Source organism: Babylonia areolata, chromosome 13 (assembly GCF_041734735.1).
Source record: "Babylonia areolata isolate BAREFJ2019XMU chromosome 13, ASM4173473v1, whole genome shotgun sequence".
Classification (NCBI taxonomy): Eukaryota; Metazoa; Mollusca; class Gastropoda; order Neogastropoda; family Buccinidae; genus Babylonia; species Babylonia areolata.
Window position 1 is genome coordinate 12,660,240 of NC_134888.1, and position 17,500 is coordinate 12,677,739.

At 45.3% G+C, this 17,500-nt stretch overlaps 1 protein-coding gene across 1 annotated transcript in view; it reads right to left on the reverse strand.

Annotated features, from left to right (window-relative positions):
- LOC143288831 (carbohydrate sulfotransferase 10-like) overlaps nt 1–17,083 on the reverse strand; it is a 51,553-nt gene extending 34,470 nt beyond the window's left edge. Inside the window, exons 1-2 of the mRNA XM_076597476.1 lie at nt 16,957–17,083; nt 9,050–9,234 (exon numbers count right to left, since the gene is read on the reverse strand). Of these exons, the coding sequence (XP_076453591.1) occupies nt 9,050–9,234; nt 16,957–16,964 (193 nt within the window). The 5' untranslated portion in view covers nt 16,965–17,083. The remainder of the gene's footprint in view (nt 1–9,049; nt 9,235–16,956) is intronic.
- Between the last annotated feature and the right edge of the window lie 417 nt (nt 17,084–17,500).

Genomic DNA, 17,500 nt, shown 5'->3' on the forward strand with positions numbered 1-17,500 from the left:
AAACGACCTCCTGCACCGCTGAGGGGGTGAGGTCGGAGGGGGGCGTGCAGGTGGGGGTGGGGGTGAAGTCACGCGAGATGGTGAATAGGATGGAGGGCTTTGAGGGCACAGTTGGGCTGGAATTTGATAGTGAGTTCGGAGGAAGTGTGTGTGTGTGTGTGTGTGTGTGTGTGTGTACATACAGATCACTGCATTTGTGTTGATAGGTTACAAACAACGCCCTGGTTAGTGGATGAAGCCTGATTTTGGGGAAGGTATTTGCTGATAGTTTTGGACACAGTCCTTTGTAAACTAATAAAAGGCTCTAGCATAAACGGCACGCTACTGCAACATTTTTCAAAAAGTGGAACAACCAAGGCTGGAAATAATAATAATAATACTAATGATAATAATAATGATAATAATAGTACTAACTATAAATCACGATACACTAAAAATGTGCACCTCAAACTGTCAACGCAGAAAAAGTACATACCACTCCGCACATCACAATACACAGAAAACAGAAACAAGCACTCCGTATGAGTTCATCAGAGTTTAAACTGGAATATGAGCGTTTTTATTATTTTTTAAAGTTGAAAATACTGAGGTTTTTTCCCTTTTTTTTCTTTTTAGGGACAGAGGAAGGAGTTCCAAACAGCGGAGCTAAAGACAAAGAAAGATTTTTTTAACCAAAAGCCTCAAGGGAGTACTGAGGAACTGTCAGTCGAGAGGTGTCAAAAGATGGCAGTGTCCTGGAAGGAAGGTATGCATGGAGACTATCTGAAAGATACAGTGGTATATTGTTGTGATAATGACCCTGAAAGATACAGTGGTATATTGTTGTGATAATGACCCTGAAAGACACGGTGGAATATTGTTGTGATAGAGAGCCTGAAAGACATGGTGGTATATTGTTGTGATAGAGAGCCTGAAAGACATGGTGGTATATTGTTGTGATAGAGAGCCTGAAAGACATGGTGGTATATTGTTGTGATAGAGACCCTGAAAGACACGGTGGTATATTGTGATAGAGACCCTGAAAGACACGGTGGAATATTGTTGTGATAGAGACCCTGAAAGATACGGTGGTATATTGTTGTCAAAGAGACCCTGAAAGATATGGTGGTGATATATTGTTGTCAAAGAGACCCTGAAAGATACGGTGGTATATTGTTGTCAAAGAGACCCTGAAAGATACGGTGGTATATTGTGATAGAGACCCTGAAAGATACGGTGGTATATTGTTGTGATAGAGACCCTGAAATACGGTGGTATATTGTGATAGAGACCCTGAAAGATACGGTGGTATATTGTTGTGACAGAGACCCTGAAAGCAGAAACGAGCAAAATTTAAAACTTTCATTGAATACTCCCCGTAGGAGGAAGCCAGTGAAATGGTTTGAGCAGTGATGGTGCAGGTTTTCGGAGCATGATTAGGGCTGCATGAATCTGAACGCGTTGAAGTTTGTTTTGTTTGTTACCAGGGAGACCAGTTTTGAGTGAGTCACAGTGTCTAATTTAGATAGTATGAAAGAAACAGCGGGTTTGTTGGCAGCAGCAGTGGAAAGGAAGGAGGCAAATTTTGTTTGATCTACATGGCTGACGGTAGAGAGCGCGACACAAGTATCTGACATGTGCATCGGTGGACACTGTTTCATCTACGTAGATGCCAAGGTTTCTGACAGACTAGGAGAAAGGTATGTCGCAGCTGTAAGCATACGTTAACAGCCTGTTATTTACCTGTTTAATCCTCGTGAATTCACAGCATGCACACACACCCACACCCACTCCCACACAGACTTATCTACAGCAGATCTACAAGAGAGAGAGAGAGAGAGAGAGAGAGAGAGAGAGAGGATGTAGATCTGCTATAGAAATATGACAGATCTATCATTTCACACACACACACACACACACAGAGTTATCTACAGCAGATCTACAAGAGAGAGAGAGAGAGAGAGAGAGAGAGAGAGAGAGAGAGGATGTAGATCTGCTATAGAAATATGACAGATCTATCATTTCACACACACACACACACACACACACACACACACACAGAGTTATCTACAGCAGATCTACAAGAGAGAGAGAGAGAGAGAGGATGTAGATCTGCTATAGAAATATGACAGATCTATCATTTCACACACACACACACACACACACACACACACACACAGGTGTCCGAGAGAGAGAGAGAGAGAACAGCAGACAAATTATATATACTCTGAACGTCGCTGCTTTGAGTTGATTTCATTCAGCACAAAAAAAAAAACAACAACCCCCCCCCCCCCCCCCCCAAATAAAAACAACAACAACAACAAAAAACAAATATGACACGAGGATTCGAGGAATAGTTGGTAGGTTTACTCGTTAATAACAAAAGAAGCACCGTTCGGTTTCCTCTTTCCAGTGCTTGAAATACATTTAAACATCTTTCATTTCCAAAGGATTCAAGATGGCGCCGACCAATGGCGACACGGGGATAGCTGTGCAGTTTATTTTGTGTTTGATTCTGTTTATGTGTGTTAGGGAAACAGCTGCGATCTTACAATATGATCGTGACACGCTGCTGCGTGTTGGGGAACAGGTAGGTGAGTCCAGTGTGCTGAGATCTCACTTCAACTCACTCTATCATGATTTACAACCGTCAACAATGAACACCGACCAGTCAGCACGCAAGCCTCAGTCCGCGCGTAAACGGGGAAAGCGAGGTGAGGCCCTTTCAAGGTTACGCCAACGAAGTTTTCGCCCACCTCTACCCAGTATGTTCCTGTCCAACGTTAGATCTCTACCCAACAAAATTGACGAGCTCACATGTAATATTCAGTCGAGGAGAAACTACAAAGAGTGCTCTGTGTTTTGTTTTACTGAAACATGGCTTAGCCTGGACATCCCCGACAGCGCCGTTCAACCACCAGGCTTCACTGTACACAGAACTGATTGCACTGCTGACTCAGGCAAACAAAGGGGTGGCGGTGTGTGTTTCTTCGTCAAAACACGGGTGCTCCGATGTCAAAGTGCTATCGCGTGCCTGCTTTCCTGACGTGGAGTTCCTAACCATCCAGTGCCGATCCTTCTACCTCCCACGCGAAATTCCCTCAGTGACGCTGATCGCTGTGTACATCCATCCCACAGCGAACCTCTCTGCCGCACTCGGTCTTCTAGCAGACGATAGCAAGTGCGAGAACAGCTGGCCCGACTCCACTGTCATTGTTGCTGGTGATTTCAACAAAGCCAGCCTCAAGAAAGACTGTCCAACACGTGGTGACAAGACCCTGGACCACTGCTACACCTCCATCAAGAAGGCGTACCACTCGATCTGCAGTGCACCTTTGGGACAGTCCGACCACAGCAAGATTTTTCTGGTGCCGGTCTACAAACAAAAACTGAAAGCTGAAAAACCAGTCGTGAAAACTGAAACAATGGTCGGCCCCTGCCTTAGAGACCTTGCAGTACTGTTTCGAATGTACAGACTGGAATGTTTTTAAAGACTCTGCCAGGGACTTAAATGAATATACCGACCCAGTGTGTGATTATATTTCATTCTGTGAAAGTGTGTGCATTCCATCAAAAAATATCAAAATATTTTCAAACAACAAAATTTGGTGCAACGGGGCTGTTAGGCAAAAACTAAAGGAAAAAGAGAGAGAGCTTTTCGTGAAACTGATGATAGAATAGTCCAAAATAAGGCAAAAAAAAGTGTTGAAAAATGCATTAAGAAGGCAAAGTTTTTATATCGGAAAAAAAATAGAAGAAAACCAGTCTGCAAACAACTCTAGGAATGTATGGACCAGACTGCAGAACATCATTGATTATAAAATGACCCAACAGACAGTCAACAGCACTGATAGAACTCTTCCAGACAAACTCAACACATTCTACTCCAGATTCGACAAACCATTGTCTACTTCTGACGTGGCTGCACCCAAAATCACCCCCACTCCCCCTTTCATAGTCCAAGAGAATGAAGTCAGATGCTGCTGGCCATGACAACATCTCACCAGGCCTTTTGAGGAAATGTGCAGTTCAGCTATCTAGTGTCTTCACTGACATTTTTAACATGTCCCTTCAGTCTTGGGTGGTGCCTCACTGCTTTAAGAAATCAACAATCATTCCTGTTCCAAAAAAAGTACAGCCTGTTGTCTTAATGTCTTAATGTTTATCGTCTCGTAGCCTTAACATCAGTCATCATGAAAACATTTGAACGCTTGATTCTACAGTTCCTAAAAACCTGCATTCCTCCATCTTTTGATCCCTTTCAGTTCGCCTATAGAGCGAACAGATCAGTTGAAGATGCCATTAGCATAGGTCTCTACCATGTCCTCAGGCATCTCGAAAATCCTAACAGCTATGCCAGGATCCTTTTCATTGACTACAGCTCTGCGTTCAACACCATAGTGCCATCAAAACTATACTTTAAACTGAAAGACCTCTCACTGCCTGAATCAATTTGTGCATGGATCCTAAATTTTCTAGGATGCAGACCGCAAGTTGTTAAAGTTGGTGACCTCACTTCCTCCACATGCATTCTCAACATAGGCACCCCACAGGGATGTGTTCTATCCCCACTGTTGTACTCACTATTCACACATGACTGTGCAACTCAAAATGAATGTAACACCATGGTCAAGTTTGCCGACGGAATTTTTTTGTTTAATGTCCCGTCACACATATCGGTGATTGAAGACATTTTGTTAAAGTATTTATGAGTACATCTGAGTATTATCGGTAGTTTGCCGACGATACAACTCTAGAAGGGCTGATTACGAACAGTGATGAGTCAAAATATAGGGACGAAGTACATGAACTTGTCAGCTGGTGTGATCAAAACAACTTAGAACTCAACGTATCAAAAACCAAAGAATTAATTCTAGATTTCAGGAAGACCAGATCTGATCCCTTATAACTTGTCATTGAAGACAAGCAAGTAGAGATTACCAGCGACTTTAAATTTCTCGGACTGATCATTTCCAATTTGAAATGGGAGAAAAATACGGAAAAATTGTTAAGAAAGCACAACAGCGCCTGTACTTTCTTCCGTGCCTCAAAAAGTTCGTAATTCAAAAAGAAATCATGGTTGATTTCTACCGAGCAGTCATTGAAAGTGTGCTAAATTTTTCTATTACTGTTTGGTACGGAAACATTTCCAAGGCAGAAGTTGCAGCCCTAAACAGAATCGTAAGAACTGCCACCAAGATTACCGGGGCTGATCTACCTACATATATTTTTAGCGGCTACTCAAAAAAGCAAAATCCATCAGCCAGGACGAATCACATCCAGCTTTTGGGATTTTCGAGATGCTCCCATCTGGTCAACGGTACAGAAGTATAAGGACGAAAACCAATCGCTTCGCCAATAGCTTTCTCCCCAAAGCAGTCAATGCCCGGTCTATCGAACAAATCCAGTGTGATAAATAGAATTGTGCAACCAACAACCATCTACCTGAATATCTAGTCGTCAGCTCCATCCATATGTAATATGCAGCTTCTGTTCAAACGTGTATGTGTGTGTGTGTGTGTGCGCGCGCGCGCGCGCGAGCATGTGTGTGTGTGTGTGTGTGTGTGTGTGTAGTGCGTGCATGCATGAGTATGCACAAGTTTAAAAAAAATATTTATATGCACTTGTATGTATCTTATTTCTACTGTATCTGTGTTTGTGTATGATTTTCGATTTATGTTCGTATCTTGTCATGTACTATCCCCCCCCCCCCCCCCCCCCCCCCCCCCCCAATATTCCTTGTGACCCCGGTACACTTGGTAATAAAGACATATTATATTATATTTAATACCACGTACAGAAATACGTTTAAACATCTTTCATTTCTAAAGGAAATACCACATACAGAAATACGTTTAAACATCTTTCATTTCTAAAGGAAATACCACATACAAAAATACGTTTAAACATCTTTCATTTCTAAAGGAAATACCACGTACAGAATCGGTTTTACTTAAACTTGACATTTCTGCCAAATACATACTTTGTGGTGCAGAAAGAGTTAGCGAATGAATAGAAACATTACCGGCTCAGTACGCTCCATTGTGGGCTGTGTCGTGAAGGGACGTGCAGCCCGAGTGCAATGTGTGACATAGTGTGCAATGTGTGACGCTGTGCAATGTGCGATGTTACCCCTTGTCGCATTGACTGGCGTTGTGAAAAAGGACATCTGGAACTTCCTTACATCAGCACATTTTACAAGCGCTCCAACAATGAAAAGGGACCCCACACCCACCCCCATCCATAATAACTGCAATTTTAACTATCATGGATTTCATAATCGCCGATGATTGTTTCCCATGAGCGACACACACACACACACACACACGCGCGCGCGCGCGCGACAGCAGTTACATTGATTCCAGCAGAATGGGAAAGATGACTCAGGTTGAAGTCACGCGGCACACTGGTGACAGCACAGACATGGGTGTGTTGCCAACAGGCACAGAGCATCAGGCAGCACACTGGTGACAGCCCAGACATGGGTGTGTGGCCAACAGGCACAGAGCGTCAGGCAGCACACTGGTGACAGCCCAGACATGGGTGTGTGGCCAACAGGCACAGAGCGTCAGGCAGCACACTGGTGACAGCACAGACATGGGTGTGTGGCCAACAGGCACAGAGCGTCACGCGGCACACTGGGTGACAGCCCAGACCATGGGTGTGTTGCCAACAGGCACAGAGCGTCAGGCAGCACACTGGTGACAGCACAGACATGGGTGTGTGGCCAACAGGCACAGAGCGTCACGCGGCACACTGGTGACAGCCCAGACATGGGTGTGTGGCCAACAGGCACAGAGCGTCACGCGGCACACTGGTGACAGCACAGACATGGGTGTGTGGCCAACAGGCACAGAACTGCAGACACTGAGCATGACCACGTTGTATTGTTTTGTTGTGCTGCCTGTCCAAGTCACGTTGCACTCACTGGGAAGTGTGCAAACCTTTCAAACAGGTTCCCGGGACATGCGCAGTACACAATTGTCATCAGAATTGTGCCAGAGTGCAAATCTCCAGTACAGTATTTATAAACTGGTGACACTGTCCGCACCTTGCATGCGAAGGTATATCTGAACGGCGAGAGTATGCTGCTGTGACGTGTGTGATTCTCTGTGTGTGGAGAACAAGAACAAAACTGTATTGTCATGGAACCGCAAAGTTATTGGTACATGCTGACATGGTGATAAGATACGCTAAGTTTTTGGTGTATGCAGAACAGTTGGGAAGGAATCTTCGAGACGATCGTGTGCATCATCTTTAAGAAATAAGCTGGAATCACTAGGTCTGAGTTTTGGGTTCTCTTTGCAGCTCATTTCTGGCATCTGCGCATTTTGAAATAGTCATCGAGAAAATTGAATCCATCCTCAATTATGTTTCAAAATGCATGTTCAGTCGCTATATCTTGATGGCGTCTGGACGTTTACCTTGTGAATGTCTGTTTCACATTTCTGTTTTTGATATGTGGCTGTATTTCATATGCTTTACTAACAGCAGTACGGGATTTATGATGACCCTCCCATGTTTCTTTTGTCCAGTGTTTGATGTATTCATCTTGAAGTTGAACTGATATGAATTGTTTTAGTTAATAAATATTAAAAGTAAATCAATATTACCAAACACGACTATGTCGAGAAAGTTTAGGTCGTTATTTACTTAACCTGTTCTGGAGCTAGCTCTCTCTCTCTCTCTCTCTCTCTCTCTCTCTCTATATATATATATATATATATATATATATATCATCATGGCCTGGCTTCGCTAACGAAGATCTAGGAAGGGCGTTATCCACGTCTGATGCAGGCACGCTCATGGCTGACAAGGCCAATGCGGGAAAAGCAGAGTCGGCCGCAGCGGTTGCAAGGGAAAGTCTGGTCTGGGTTCGCGGCTGCAGCGTCGTGGTTCTTCCTCCTTCTGCGTTTGTCCTCAAGGCTGGCCCTGCGGTTGTTTTCGAAGGAGGAGACAGCTTGGTGGATGGTGCGTCGCCAGGTCTCTCGATCAGCGGCTACTGCGGACCACTGGCGATGGTCAATGTGACAGGCACCGAGAGCTTTCTTCAAGGAGTCTTTGTATCTCTTCTTAGGTGCTCCTCTGTCACGGTGGCCAGTGGACAGTTCGCCATACAGCGCGATCTTGGGCAGGCGGTGGTCCTCCATCCTGGACACGTGCCCTGCCCAACGTAGCTGGGTCTTTAGCAGCACTGCCTCGATGCTGATAGTCTTTGCCTGCTCCAGGACCTCGACATTTGTGATGTAGTCACTCCAGTGGATGCTGAGGATGGTGCGAAGGCAGCGCTGGTGAAAGCGATCAAGCAGTCGTATGTGGTGCCGGTAGGTGACCCAGGTTTCGGAGCCATACAACAGGGTGGGCAGTACAACAGCTCTGTACACGCTGATCTTTGTGTCTTTCTTCAGGTGTTTGTTGTTCCACACTCTCTTGTACAGCCTGCCGAATGTGCTGTTTGCCTTTGCAAGTCTGTTGTCGATCTCCTTGTCGATCTTGGCGTCAGACGAGATGGTGCAGCCTAGGTAGCTGAACTGGTTCTGAACTAGGTAGCTGAACCTGTTCTGGAGCTCTCTCTCTCTCTCTCTCTCTCTCTCTCTCTCTCTCTCTCTCTATATATATATATATATAGAAAGATAGATAGATACCAACTATTTGAATTGATCTGCTGTTTGAACTATACTGTCGCCTTATTTAGAGTTAGTAGTCTGGAAACTGGGGACGAAATGACGAAAACTCTGCTTCATGTGTATTGATTTTTAGAACCCACTGTTGTCAACATTGATGGACATGGTTCAGTTCCTCACCATACAACAGACCGTTTTTAATGGATTTCTGATTGTCATCACCATACAACAGACCGTATTTAATGGATTTCTGATTGTCATCGCCATACAACAGACCGTTTTTAATGGATTTCTGATTGTCATCACCATACAACAGACGTGTACGTATGTCTGTGTGTGTCTGGGGTGTGAAGGAGTAATAGAAATAAATAAAAGGGGGAGAGAGAGAGAGAGAGGGGGGCCACCAGAGCACTCCACACCGGACAACACAATGTAGTGTTGCTTACCGTTCGGAACAATTTCAGTAGACAGACGCACGTGCATGTCGTCAAGAGACGGTACTTCCTGGGCCGGAAATTGCAGCCAGAGTGACGTCAGCAAGGCCAGGAGCAGCAGCGCCCCCAGCATCACGTGACTGTGTCTGAAGAACCGACGCCAGCATCCAGCCATCTGCATCCACTGTCTGCTCTTCCTGACCACAAACCACATCCAGGGGAGATATTTATTTATTCATTCATTCATTCATTCACACAGTGGCCAGCAGCAGCTGTCTGCTCTTCCAGCCTCTGACCACAGTGCACAGCACCCTGTTCGGATCTATCTGTTTCGTGGTCTGTCTGCTGAGTTTTCTGTTGATCTATCTGTTTATCTGTTTCGTGGTCTGTCTGTTGAGTTTTCTGTTGATCTATCTGTTTATCTGTTTCGTGGTCTGTCTGTTGAGTTTTCTGTTGATCTATCTGTTTATCTGTTTCGTGGTCTGTCTGTTGAGTTTTCTGTTGATCTATCTGTTTATCTGTTTCGTGGTCTGTCTGTTGAGTTTTCTGTTGATCTATCTGTTTCGTGGTCTGTCTGTTGAGTTTTCTGTTGATCTATCTGTTTCCTGGTCTGTCTGTTGAGTTTTCTGTTATATATATATATATATATATATATATATATGTGTGTGTGTGTGTGTGTGTGATGGCACTTTATGAAGGGGTATGTGATGTGAAAATACCTGATCAGAGCATAATCAATCAAATACATGTTGTGAGCCGTAGTACAGGGTAAACGTCAACGTAAGCATTCATTTGAAATAGCGATTTCCCAAAATCTAAATGCTTTGTATTAGCAAAAGGACACATTTCTATTATTCTCGGGATTATTTCACCCAGTTTGAATGCTATAGGTTTTCTGTAATCTCTTGGACGAACTACTTTTTCTCGAATATTCCCGAAAAAATCTGACATCATTTTCCTGTGCCTCTTAGAATAAGGGACATCATAAGTAAATCATAACATCACAAGTTCTGTGTCTGTAACGACGAACTGCTATTTATCCTAATTCAAATCTTGTTGTAACACAGGTATTTCTCTCTGTCCAAAATTAACCAAGGTTTCAAGACAGGAGTGTGACAACGGTTTCTACAAAAGTACATCGTATGCTAGCTTGGATGTGATCAGGCCACTTTTGTCATCTGCAATCAGTCAATCGCTGGCGAAAAAAAGACATAAATACATTAACATTTCCACCCCCAAGACTCAACTAAACAAACCTAAACCCATCTTCGAATGCACACTTTTGTTGCCCACTTGTTGTTATCTGTAATGTGCAAGTCGTAACACGTGGACACGGACAACGTGGTTTAGAATTCACACACACTGGGACATGTGGCGGTCAGGCCAGGGGGTGTGGAAATAAACAGATCATACAGACTAAATTACTTGACTGGTCCATCTAAATTTCAAACTGTGAAAAATGTAACGAGCGACAGCAGTCAAAATATTTACGGTCGTTAAGAATTGTCAGCTGCTGTTTATTTGAATCTTGTGCGAATTTCAGAGGAAGGTATTGTGATATTAATGCTTCATTAGAAAGACAGTAAAAGAGAAAGTGAAAATAATTCATCATGAATATGACGTTTGCATAAAGGGCAACGTAAACCCATAGGAAAGTTTGTGAAATATCGAAATTTATGAATTTTTATATCACTGATGCCTAATCTGAATCTGATGAGGGGTGAGGGGTGAGGAGAGAGAGAGAGAGGGAGTTGGCAAGTCGGCAACCAGTGAGAGGGCAAGGGCAATCTGTTGCGAAATAGCTGTTTTGATAGCCAGGAGAAAAACAAAACAAAACAAAAAAACAAATAAACAAAAAACAAAAAAACAAAAAAAAACGACAACCATTAGGTCAATGACAATTAATAACAACCGTTTAAGAATTATACACACATTCATTCACGGCTGCACACACGCACGCACGCACACAGTTTTTTTTTTCTTCTCAAGGAGGCGTCACTGCATACGTACAAAGGCATATTCGCTACATCACATCTGCTAGGTAGATGCCTGACCAGCAACATAACCCAACGCGGTCAGTCAGGCCTTGAGTGCATGCGTATGTATTTGTGTGGATTTCCATTATATATATTTGTGTGGATTTCTACATAATTTTGCCAGAGGACAACACTCTCGTTGTTATGGGTTCTTTTTCAGTGCGCCAAGTGCCTGCTGCACACAGGACCTCGGTTTATCGTCTCATCCGAATGACTTGACGGTCTGTTTGATTTTTCAGTTAAACACGCGCGCGCGCGCGCGCGCGCGCACACACACACACACACACACACACACACACACACACACACACACACACACACATATATATATAAGCCGGCCCGTCAAGGACAAAGACGGAAACACCATCCTTGGCGAAGAACAGCAGAGAACAAGATGGGCGGAGCATTTCAAAGAAACGCTCAACCGACCAGCATCACCCGCCCCACCAGACATCCCGCCACCTACCAAGCTCCTCGACATCAACACCAACCCTCCCAACAAGACCGAGATCGTCAAGGCCATCAAGTCCCTCAAGTCAGGAAAGGCAGCCGGCCCAGATGGAATTCCACCTGAAGCTCTGAAGGCCGACATCCAGACTTCAACTGAGATGCTGCACCCTCTCCTTTGCAAGATCTGGGAACAGGAGCGAGTGCCAAAAGACTGGAAAAGAGGACATCTTGTAAAGCTGCCAAAGAAAGGGGACCTTTCATCCTGCAACAGCTGGCGGGGAATCATGCTGTTGTCTATTCCGGGCAAGGTACTGAGCAGAATCATTCTTGAGAGACTGAAGAACGCTTTGGACAAGACACTTCGGGACGAACAAGCAGGCTTCCGACAAGATTGCTCGTGCACGGATCACATCGCAACCATGCGCATCATCATCGAGCAGTCCCTGGAGTGGCAGACCCCCCTGTACACAGTCTTTGTCGACTTTCAAAAAGCTTTTGACAGTGTCGACCGAGATGTCATCTGGAGACTGATGTACCACTATGGATTTCCACCAAAGTTTGTAACCATCATCCAGCAAATGTACGAAGACGCCACCTGTCAAGTGATCCACGACGGGAAACTGACGGAACCTTTCAGTGTGCAAACCGGCGTCCGTCAGGGTTGTTTGCTCTCACCGACCATTTTCCTGATGGTGGTTGACTGGGTCATGAGACAGTCTACAGCAGATCGGAGGACAGGCATACAGTGGACTTTCACTAAACAGCTGGAGGACCTAGACTTCGCAGATGACATAAGTCTTCTCTCCCACAGGCAGCAAGATGCGCAGGAGAAACTATGTCGTGTGGCAGAAGAAGCTGAGAAGACTGGACTCCAAATCAACATTGGGAAAACAGAGGTCATGAGGGTCAACAACAAGAAGCAAGATCCAGTGCAACTACATCAAGAGAACATCAAGGAGGTTGACAAGTTTGTCTACCTAGGCAGTGTTGTCAGCAAAGACGGGGGGACGGACGAAGACATCAAGAGCCGTATCAACAAAGCAAGACACGCCTTCAACACCCTTCGACCAATCTGGAGATCGACAGCCCTCTCAATCCGCAACAAGATCCGGATTTTTAACACCAACGTGAAGTCGGTTCTACTCTATGGCTCAGAGACGTGGAGAGTGACAAAGACCAGCACCCACAAGCTTCAGACATTCACCAACAGATGTCTAAGAAACATCCTGAACATCAGATGGCCAGAGGTTGTCTCCAATGAAGAACTTTGGAACATGGCAAAACAGACCCCACTGGAGACGGAAATCAAGAAACGGAAATGGGGATGGATAGGCCACACACTACGCAAGCCTGCAACAAACATCACAAGACAGGCTCTTGATTGGAACCCACAGGGGAAAAGGAAAGTTGGCCGTCCGAAGCAGACCTGGCGGAGAAGCATTGAGGCAGAGACAAGGGCGGCCGGAATGACGTGGGCCGAACTGAAGAGGACCAGCCAGAGCCGGGTGCGTTGGAGGAGTGTTGTTGCGGCCCTATGTTCCCCACGGAATCAAGAGGAATAAGTCAAGTCAAGTGTGGTTCGTCCGTCGGGATCGACGAGGACCATCTAGTCATCCTGGGGGTGGGTGGGTTGGGCTCCGTGGGTGCGCAGATGACTGGTCAGGCCAATCCGCGCCCGGAAGGTTCTGACGCAGTGTGGCGGCTGTCGGGGTTTTGCTGGCACTGCTTTTCCTGGCCTGTCTGCGTTGCTCTGCTGCAGCGATTCTGTTGGCCTCACAGGATTTGGCGCCTTTGTGGACAGCTGAACGCCACTTTGGTCTGTCCATTGCATTCAGCTCCCATGTGTCGTGGCTGATGTTGATGGCCTTCAGAGAAGCTTTCAGCGTGTCTTTGAAGCGCTTCTTTTGGCCTCCATGGGAGCGCTTGCCATGTTGGAGTTCGCCGTACAGCAGTTTCTTGGGGAGCCGGTGGTCTGGCATGCGCACTACATGGCCTGCCCAGCGCAGCTGGGCCTGCATCAAGATGGTGTATATGCTGGGCAAGTTTGCACGAGTGAGCACCTCTGTGTCAGGGATCTTCTCTTGCCACTTTATGCCGAGAAGTTTTCTGAGGCTGGTGGTGTGGAAGTGGTTCAGCTTTTTGGCGTGGCGTTTGTAGACCGACCATGATTCATATCCATAGCGCAGTGTGGTGAGAACTATGGCCTTGTATACTTTGAGCTTCGTCTCCAGGGTGATGCCTCTCCTGTTCCAAACGTTCTTATGGAGTCTGCCGAAGGCAGCGCTGGCTTTGGCGATTCTGGCATTCACCTCGTCGTCGATGACAACTGTGCGAGAGAGTTTACTGCCCAGGTATGTGAACGTGTCCACTGCGTTCAGTCGTTGCCCGTTGATGAAGATGTTTGGTTCAACGTAAGGCTTTCCTGGAGCTGGCTGGTGCATCACCTCAGTCTTCTTTGTGCTGATTGTGAGGCCAAAGTTGTCACAGGCAGCAGAGAACTTGTAGACGCTGTGTTGCATGTCAGCTTCGGAGGCAGCGTTGAGAGCGCAGTCATCAGCAAACAGGAAGTCGTTGATGGTGTCTGTCCTCACCTTGGCTTTTGCTTGAAGCCTCCTGAGGTTGAAGAGTGAGCCATCTGTGCGGTACCTGATGCCAATGCCTACGTCAGCGTCTCTGAAGGCATCAGTCAGCATGTCTGAAAACATGAGACTGAACAGGGTGGGGGCAAGAACACACCCTTGCTTGACTCCGTTGGAGACAGGGAATGGTTCTGAAGTCTCTCCGTTGTCTTGGACTCGGGCCAGCATCCCATCGTGTAGTTGCCGTATGATGGTGATGAACTTTCTGGGATATCCGTACTTCGCCATGATTCTCCAAAGGCCATCTCTGCTAACAGTATCGAAGGCCTTGGTCAGATCGACATAGGTGGAGTAAAGGTCGGCGTTCTGTTCCTGACACTTCTCCTTGAGCTGCCTGGCAGCAAACACCATGTCGATAGTCCCGCGTTCTTTCCGGAAGCCACACTGGCTCTCTGGTAGGAGACCTTGCTCAAGGTGCGCTATGACACGGTTGAGTAGCACTCTGGCCAGAGTCTTGCCTGCGACGGACAGGCACACACACACACACACACACACACACACACACACACACACACACACACACACACACACATATATATATATATATATATACACGCACGCACCCACCCACCCCCACACACATACACATGCGCACTATGGAAAGACTTTTGGCTGAATTAACTTTTTTCCCCCCAGAATCCTATTCAAGGTAGACTATGTCTTACTACTACTACTACTACTACTGCTACTGCTACTGCTACTACTACTACTACTACGACAACTTAGTTAAAGCGCTTACACACCAGTCATTTACGCGCATGCACAGCTGTGATTCCGACGCATGGACAGACCAAAGACGGAGCTGAGGAAGTCTTGAAGCGGGAGGAGAGAGGAAGAGGAGGGGCGGGGTTTGGGGGTAGGGGGGTGGGGAGGTGGGGGGGGGGGGGCGAATTTGGAAAGAGGTACGGCAGGCTTGAAAGAGCGGACTGCAGAGATTTGATGGAGCGAAAGAAGGAACTCATTCCATGAGTAAGGTCCAGAGAGGACAGAACAGCGGGCCGACTGTCAAGTGTTGGACTGAGGGAAGCCAGAAACATAGTGGGTCAGAATTTGATCGTACACAGCAAGATAGGGGTGTAGTGATGGAGGCAGTCACAGAGACAGGAAGCAACAGCATTGCTTACACATTTGTGTTGTATTTCTCTTTTTTTGTCACAACAGATTTCTCTGAGTGAAATTCGGGCTGCTCTCTCCAGGGAGAGCGCGTCGCTACACTGAGAGCGCCACCCATTTTTCTTGTATTTTTTTTCCTGCGAGCAGTTTTATTTGTTTTTTTCTATCGAAACAATTATAGAGAAGAGTGTTGAGAGAGAGAGAGAGAGAGAGAGAGAGAGAGAGAGAGAGAGAGAGGTGGGGTGGGGAGAGAGCATGTTTCAATAATACTGAATCACCATCAGTACATCACTGGTTAAAGTGGTGTCAAATATGAAAGATTCATAATAAAATAATAAAAATTCACTTAAAAATTTGAACTTCAGTTCACTTTTTTTTAAATGTTCTGGAATATGCTCCATTACTAACCCCTAGAATATGTAAGACTTAATCTACACAAAGTAATGGTTGTGAATGGGAGGTTAATTTTATGCGAGTGTCGAAAATAATTGAAAATGAACATATTTACTGAACATGATGGAGTTACCATAGAATATTCTATTCATGAAAAGGCCTTTATTACACAAAATAGTTTTACAGCTCTTGTGTGGATGCTTATCAATGGCTAAAGCAGATTATTGCTGGCCGAATCACAAAGAAGAAGAGCCCATAAAAGATTGAATAATCGTATGGAAAAATAGTGTCATTGCATGTAACATAAAAAAAGAAGTTTTTCATAACTGATATAGTTTTGAAGCAAGATTTTTTGACAGAATTTACAGTGTTTAGATCAAGATAAATTGTTAACGATCATTATTCCTAAGAGAGAGAGAGAGAGAGAGAGAGAGAGAGAGAGAGAGAGATTCATGGAATGTTGATCTTCTATTTTTGACTCTATGTTTTAACCCGGTGTTAGGTTGTCTGTCTGTGTGTGTGTGTGTGTGTGTGTGTGTGTGTGTGTGTGTGTGTGTGTGTGTGTGTGTGTGTCTGTGTCTGTGTGTCCGTGGTAAACTTTAACATTGACATTTTCTCTGCAAATACTTTGTCAGTTGACACCAAATTAGGCATAAAAATAGGAAAAATTCAGTTCTTTCCAGTCATTTTGTTTAAAACAATATGGCACCTCTGGGATGGGCACAAAAAAAAGAAGAAGAAAAAAAGAAGCCTAATTATATGCAAACTGCATTTACTGTTATATATATTTTTTTTTGTATTCTCTAAACTTGGCACGTTGATCTGATATTCTGACCCAACAACAAGAGCAGTCATTATTATCATTTTTTGTTCAAACAGGAACTTCTTTTGCTAAGCATGGAAGTTTTATTTATTTTGCAAACGTTTTGATGCAGATAGTAAAAAAGGGAAAAGGGAAATTACTCTGTAATTAATGCTAGGGGACTTAATTTGCTTAAACTGAACTTTCTCATCTTAAACATTACATTTTGAAATTATACTCAATACATAAAAAGCTTGGATTTTTTTAAAGTGTGTCACAAGTGAGTCTTGAAGGCCTCTCTTGTATTCTGTTGAGACAGGGAGCCAGTGGAAAAATTGCAGAAGAGGAGAGCTATCTCAGATCATTTCCAAAGTAATGAGGCGCTGAAAGGAGTGACTGGACGAGGCAGACAGACCAGACAGGAAAGGGTTACACACAGGACTGCACACCATTGTGCTGGAAACACGTGAACAGCTACGTACTTACGTCCTCATCCAAAGGTCTACGTCTTAGAGTCCGGGTCCCAGGTTGACTGTATCCCTCCCACGATCAGTGAACACCACCAGTGACTGTGTCCCTCCCTACAGTGAACACCACCACCAGTGACTGTGTCCCTCCCTACAGTGAACACCACCACCAGTGACTGTGTCCCTCCCTACAGTGAACACCACCAGTGACTGTGTCCCTCCCTACAGTGAACACCACCAGTGACTGTGTCCCTCCCTACAGTGAACACCAGTGACTGTGTCCCTCCCTACAGTGAACACCACCAGTGACTGTGTCCCTCCCTACAGTGGACACCACCAGTGACTGTATCCCTCCCTACAGTGAACACCACCAGTGACTGTGTCCCTCCCTACAGTGAACACCACCAGTGACTGTATCCCTCCCTACAGTGAACACCACCACCAGTGACTGTATCCCTCCCTACAGTGAACACCACCACCAGTGACTGTATCCCTCCCTACAGTGAATACCACCACCAGTGACTGAATCCCTCCCTACAGTGAACACCACCACCAGTGACTGT